Raw genomic sequence first — 6,954 nt, 5'->3', positions numbered from 1 at the left:
CTCACCTAAACGAGGGTGGAGGGAATCGAACTTGTCGAAACCGCTGAAGCGCCATATGACGCCTGACAGGGATTCTAGTCCGGAGAGTTTCTCAGATGACCTCTCCGTCTTCTAGCAAGAAAGCGAAGGGGGCGTCAGCGTCACCTGAAGTGTACGCGGGGAAGGAACCCGTTCCCTTTCCTTTTTCCCACCGAAGTCGATGACGAAAGACGTCATGCACTGGACGTGGGAGAAGCGTCAAGAGAATCATATAGCAGTTCAAGAGCAACTGTCATCTCGAACGCAACGTCGGAAGGACGTGTCGCTTCCAATTAAGAAGTCTCGTCCTCTCTTACCTGTTCAACGACAAGCGTTTGCATACAGACGGGAAACGGCTCAAACGTCTTACAGAAGCGTCTAGTGCGAGAGAGAGAACAGGTGCTTACGAGAGTTTCGTAACGCCAGAGAGAAGTAAGACGTCTTTTAGAAGCGAAGCGTCATTGGAAACGGAGCATAGACATGACGCTCCGTCCAATATTATGACGCCAAGGAGGACGCCTTTGGAGAGCTGAGCATCTTCCAAGCGCGAAGCGTCATCGAGACGTCAGCAAAGACGTCATCCATGACGCTTGGCTAACGGGAAGCGTCATATGTAAGCATGAAGAGTCTTCTAAAATTTCTAGAGAAGCCGAAGCTTATGACGCCTTCCAAGAATATTAGAGCGGGAAAGAGGAAGTATTATCATTCCCTTAGCCCCTCTCCTGTTAGGAGTTTGTTTCCGCAAGAAGAAGAATGTTCGGAAAGGAGAGCGGAGACGCTTTTAGATCCCGATTAGAGGAAAACTCGGATAACGAATATAGTGGAAGAGAAGGTTTGTCTAACTAGAAGGGATTGACTAACCTTCTTCTTGAGGAGTACGGGGACGAGTTGACGCCCAACACCACCCCTCTTGCCTACATTCGGAAACAGGGAGGGACGCACTCCTCGTTCCTTTACGAGCTCACGAGAGACCTATTACTTTGGACGTATCACAGTAACATCTCCCTGATGACAAGGTTCTTACAGGGAGAAAGGAATGTGAGGGCGGACAGGCTCAGCAGGAGGAACCAGGTCCTTCATACAGAATGGACTTTACACGAGGAAGTGTGTCTCGATCTCTGGTCTCTGTGGGGAACTCCTCAGGTGGAGTTCTTCGCAACATTTATTTCAAAAAAAGGCTCACAGTGTTTTGCTCGGTCGTGGAAGATCCCAGAGCACTTATGGTAGATGCCTTCCTGCTAAATTGGTCTCGAGAGACGTTTATGCTTCTCCCCCATTCAAAATCCGGGGGTTAGTAATGAAAAGTTTGTGGCGTCAAAGGAGACGAGGATGACGTTAATAGCCACCTTTTGGCCGGCCCAGGAATGGTTCAAGGAGGTGGTAGAGTGAAGCGTAGACTTTCCAAGATCCCTACCCGGAAGGACGGATCTTCTCATACAACCATCAAACCTCTCCGCTCTCGCTCTGACTGCCTTTCGACTATCGAAAGACTTGTCAGAGCGAGAGGCTTTTCTTCTCGCGAAGTAGCAAGCGCGATCGCGAGAGAACGCAGAACCTCCACTACGAAAGTATACCAGTCGAAGTGGAAGGTATTTAGAAGGAGGTGTAGATCAAGAAGTTGTCCTCCTCCACTACCTCTATAGCGGAAATTTGCGGATTTCCGGCTATTCCTGAGAGGAAAATCTCATCTAGCCGTATCCACAATAGAGGGATATAGAAGTATGCTCCGGCTGTATTCAGGAACAGAGGATTAGATCGCGGGCAGATAATGAAGATCTCCACGATCTCATAAGGTCTTTTGAGACTTCAAAGTATAAGGAACCAGTACCTCCGAACTGGAACCTAGACGTAGTTCTAAAGTATCTGTCATCGGAAAGATTCGAACCTCCTCATCGGGCATCGTTTAGAGACTTACCCGAAAATGCCTATTCCTATTATCTTTAGCTACGGCAAAGAGAATTAGGGAATTGCATGCTCTGCAGGATGAAGTAGCATTCAAGGGAGACTCAGCGATTTGCTCGTTTCAGACCCTGTTTTAGCGGAAAACGAGAATCCTACGAAATCCCTGGCCTAAGTCATTCGAAGTCAAAGGCATGTCAAGTCTCGTAGGCAGAGAAACAGAGAGTCTCTCTGCCCTGTTAGAGCTCTGAAGTTCTACCTTCAGAGAAAGCATCGAATGGGAGTCTCTAGACAAGGTCTTTGGTGCGCGGTAAAAGACCCCACAAGACTGATGTCCAAGAATGCGCTGGCATTCGTTGTAAGAAACGTCATTACAGACACTCATAAGGCCTGTCCTGACGAACAGTTACAACTGTTGAGAATAGAAGCTCATGAAGTTAGAGCTATAGCGACGTCTCTCTTGTTTCAATAAGAATATGTCGTTAAAAACATAATAGATACGACATTTTGGAGATGCAACTCAGTATTTGCATCTCATTACTTGAAAGACGTGCGTGTGACATATGAGAAGTGTTTTTCTCTAGGTCCTTTCGTATCAGCGGACATTCTGGGTACGAGCAGACATCACCAATCCTTAATGTTTATATAACTTTCTTCTTTATTTTTGGATATGGTCGAGTCTCTTCTAACAATAGAGGACTTAGGCTAGCACGGGCGGCCGTCTATGTTGTTCAGTAAAATTCTTGTCATATCCAATTAGTTGAGTATAATTTTTGAAAATTATGTATGTGTGCGTAGTGATTTTGAGTTACGATTGTTGTGACGAGTTCGGGGATAACTCTTAACAATCTGTAGTTCAACGTATGGTTAGGATCAGGGGGTGGGGGTCTGGGATTGGTTGTGTGCTCCTTCATAAGGTGTATTGTCATATAAGTGGATCAGCACCCATTGACAAAGTCCTTTTAGGCTCTGCCGAGTAAGTGGGTAGACCCCATCGGCAGACCCACAAGAACTCTTGGCCATAGATCATATATCTCGCTAAAGTTTCTTGAGGTGATGCAGACTACTGGGCAAACACCCAGACGAAGTCTACCACCTATCAGGTAGGAACCAAGGTTTTATTTATACCTACAACATATGTTGTTTACCTGTCTATTCCATATAGAAGCTGTCTCTTACCCTCCACCGAAGGGTGCCAATCAGCTATGTATATATCTGACAGGTAAGTTGATTGTATGAAAATGATATTGTTATGTTACAATAAAGTTTCATACATACTACCTGGCAGATATATACAATTAAAGGCCCACCCAACCTCCCCGCAGGAGACAGGTGGAAGAGAGAAAAATATGATAGAAAACGGGGATGGTTCCTAGTCCTGCCACCCAGGGCAGGCCGGTAGATCACCTGACCTACCTGTAGCGAGTGGCGCGAAATTTGAATTTCTGTCCGGGGAACAAAGACGGGAGTCTTAGCTATGTATATTCTGCCAGGTAAGTATGTATGAAACTTTATTGTAACATAACAATATCATTTTTATAAATTTGCTCATAAATATACCAAAGGGTTGCTGTTGGTTTTAGTGCTTATCTTTTATGCAAAGAAATATTTGAAAAGCATGTATAAATTGCAAAATGTTCTTGGTAAATTTGCATAAGTATTTTACAACAAATATGCTCAGAATTTCTTATCTGTTTTGATATTGTGTGAGCTGTAATTATAATTTTACAAAACAAAACTTAATTTATTAGAAAAAATATGTATGTATAACTTGGTAAAATTTATGATTGTCATGTAAAAGACCCCACAATGGGTTTTAAATAGTAATTTTCAACCAATCGTGGAAGGTAGGGAAAATGTACCTTCACAAAAATTTCAGTCACCAATTTCTGGAGTGTAGTAAATATCCTTTCAAGTATACGACCTTAGTTCTAAAAATATGGCCAGCAGGTCAAAAGTTCTGCTCTTAGGTTATATTGAATTTTGCTGGATCTTTGGTGATGAAAACACTAAATGAAATAAAATTGGAAATAATAGAAATTTAAACAAGTCTGTTATAGGTAATAATTGAATGGAGAGTAACATGGATTAATTAGTATAATAAATATTAAGCAGTTGGAACCTAAGTTGTGTAAAGGTTGTACTCTATACAGAAATAAACTATTGTTGGACAGTAGTACACATCCTTTCTTAGAATGATGTTTTGACAATTACTAATACAGTAACACGCAAGACTCGCTTCTTTCCCCAAACATGACTCAGGATGTAGCCCTGAGTCTTGTATGCATATTACAGGCAGTCTCCAGTTTACGAAGGGGGTTCCGTTCGTAGTGATGCATTGTAAGCAGAAAATCGTCATATGCCGGAAAATTGTCGAAAATTGTCAGAAATCCTTAGAAAACCTTTCTTGGAATGCTTTGGGTGTAGTATTTTTAAAACTATGTAAACTACATTTTAATTGTGATTTTCATTAAAAAAAAAAAAAAAAACCTAAGATATTGTTTACTATATATTCTTTTAAGGTTTGATATTTAAAGACCAGTTTTATGGCCTAAAATTTTGGGGTTGAACATTACATGTGGTATAGGCTTGTTTTCGAAAAGTGCAAGAGTTTGGCACTAGGCTAAGCCTAGGCTTTGGATTTCCCGACAACAGAGGAAAATACAAATGTTGTTTTACTTATTTGAAAATCTTTTATTATTGTTATGCTGTTCTATATTGGAAAAGTGCAAACCTTAGGGACTAGGTTAAGCCTACCATATTCTTTGGATTTCCTGACAATGAAGTCAACAAAGTAGCATTTCTTTCCACAGAAGTCACCAAACTTTAGTTTTTGTATACTACTAATAATGACTAAATATAAATGTTTTACTCATCTGAGAATCTTTTATTATTGTTATGTTTCAACATTTATTGCTGTTCTAGCCTATAATAAGTGTAAACTACTTTTCCTGAACGTAAACAAGGTATTGGCCGCCATTTATTGCAGCTGATAACTCTTCATTTACGATTCACAAAGAAGTGTGTATTTTTTATTCTTTTGGTAAAAGGATGCTGTAAAGTGAAAAACTTGGTCATTCAATACATTTAATGGAAAAGAATTTGTTAATTAAATATCATAAAATAGAAAATTATACTTTAATGGCATCAAAGACTGCTTTCATTGAAGCTAGCAAATATTTTCTAGAATTCTTCTTCTGTTATAATTTCATATGTTTCATTATAGCTGTTGGTATCTCCATTAAGGAGAGATTGATTAAAGGATAGAAATGAATGGATATTAATATACTGTTTGGTAGTTTCAGTGGTTGAAGAGAGATAATAAAAATGTATGATTACTATACTGTGCGCTAGTTAAAAGTTGTTGCTTGGTAATCTATCGGCACTACATACCGATTATTTATACATTTTTTAAGCATATTCTAAGCTTATTGCTAGAGCCAAAACTCAACATTATAAGGGATATGTGCAGTAAAAATGGGGTTGAACACTACATTCAGTTGAATATTACTCAATTATATGCAGTATTTTGCCTGATGAATTGAAAAGTGGTGCAAGCTGAAACTCATAAGGCAGGAAAGCCTAAACTGTCGTACCTGAGACTGCCTGTACACACACACACACACACACACATATATACATATATATATATATTATATATATATATATATATATATATATATATATATATATATATAGATATATATACATATATATATATATATTATATATATATATATATATATATATATATATATATATATATATATATATACAGTCAGCACCATTTGTACTGAGAAAAGAGAAATTAGCTTGCAGAAAAAATAAATTTAATTTATAAAAATTAAAAAAAAAAATACTTTAACACTTATGCCGTCATTGCTACTTCCTGATGTGGAAGTCCTTGGACTTGATGACCTTTTGGAGTCGCTTTGGAAGACTATCAGCCAAGTTCTGACAGTGGGCAAGGGGTATTTCCACCCAGACCTTCCTTATTGCAATCTCAACCTTGGGGATTGTCGACATATCCTCCTTACGAAGGCAGCGTTTCAAGATTCCCTAAAGGTTTTCTGTGGGGGACAGATCAGGTGATTGGCCAGGCCAGTCATGCATAAATTCAACCTCGTTGTCAGAGAGCCACCTTTTGGATGCCCTTGAGGTGTGGCAAGGGGCGCCGTCCTGCTGAAGGATCTCACAGCCGGTTTTGGCGAAAGACTGCTAAATTGTCCTTTAGCAGTTTAATATAACGCTCAGAATTAAGCGTTTGGCATCTAGGAAGCATGACAAGATTCCCTAGTCCACCGTAGCCAAAGGAGCCCCACACCATGAGGTAGGGTGGATGCTTAACGCTGGTCACAGTCAGCTGCGGGTCACACGCTGACAAAGTGCGTGACTTCCAAACCTTCGTGCCCTTGTTCTCACTGACGCTGAACGTTGCTTCATTAGTCCAAAGGACCTTATGCCACTGTACAAGGTCCCAGTCCTTATGGTCCTTGGCAAATTGAACACGATGGCGATGTTGCTTAGCAGTCATGAGGGGCTTGACTCGCGCTTTCACCTTGGAATATTCTAGACGCTTCTGGATGTTGCGCTGAATTGTCCTTACAGACATATTTCTAAGGAGCTTAGGGTTCTTTTCTTTCAATTTCTTTGCAGTAATTGAGGGATTAAGGTCCAACTGATGCCTTAAAAGCCTTAAAGTCTTCGTAGGAATCTTCAAAGACCTACCCCCGCCATGTTTGTGTTCGGGAATGTTATCGCCAGATCCAGCCTGATGCCGTTTTTGGAGTAGTCGCGACACTGTCTTCTCAATAACACCAGTAATTTCTGCAATTTCTCGGTTTCTTTTACCAACTTTATGTAGTTCAACAACTCTCTCAATATTATCATAGCTGGTATTTTTACCAGACATCACTCTAAGGGCGTGGTAGTCGCCAACACTCACTGCACACAAAGCACAAAAACTAAATATGTGGACCGCCGTCAAAAGAAATGCACTCCTTATGGCTGACATTTGGGTAAACTACTTTTCCTGAA

At 40.4% G+C, this 6,954-nt stretch overlaps 1 protein-coding gene across 1 annotated transcript; it reads right to left on the bottom strand.

Moving 5' to 3' along the window:
• Positions 1 to 6,109: 6,109 nt before the first annotated feature.
• Positions 6,110 to 6,931, bottom strand: LOC135197469 (uncharacterized). The gene has a single exon (XM_064224535.1). It carries the CDS (start codon positions 6,929 to 6,931, stop codon positions 6,110 to 6,112), a length of 822 nt encoding a protein of 273 aa, XP_064080605.1.
• Between the last annotated feature and the right edge of the window lie 23 nt (positions 6,932 to 6,954).

The sequence above is a fragment of the Macrobrachium nipponense genome, chromosome 21 (assembly GCF_015104395.2).
Source record: "Macrobrachium nipponense isolate FS-2020 chromosome 21, ASM1510439v2, whole genome shotgun sequence".
NCBI classification, from domain to species: Eukaryota; Metazoa; Arthropoda; class Malacostraca; order Decapoda; family Palaemonidae; genus Macrobrachium; species Macrobrachium nipponense.
The sequence above is the reverse complement of the archived record's forward strand: the minus strand, read 5'-3'. Positions and strand labels throughout refer to the sequence as shown.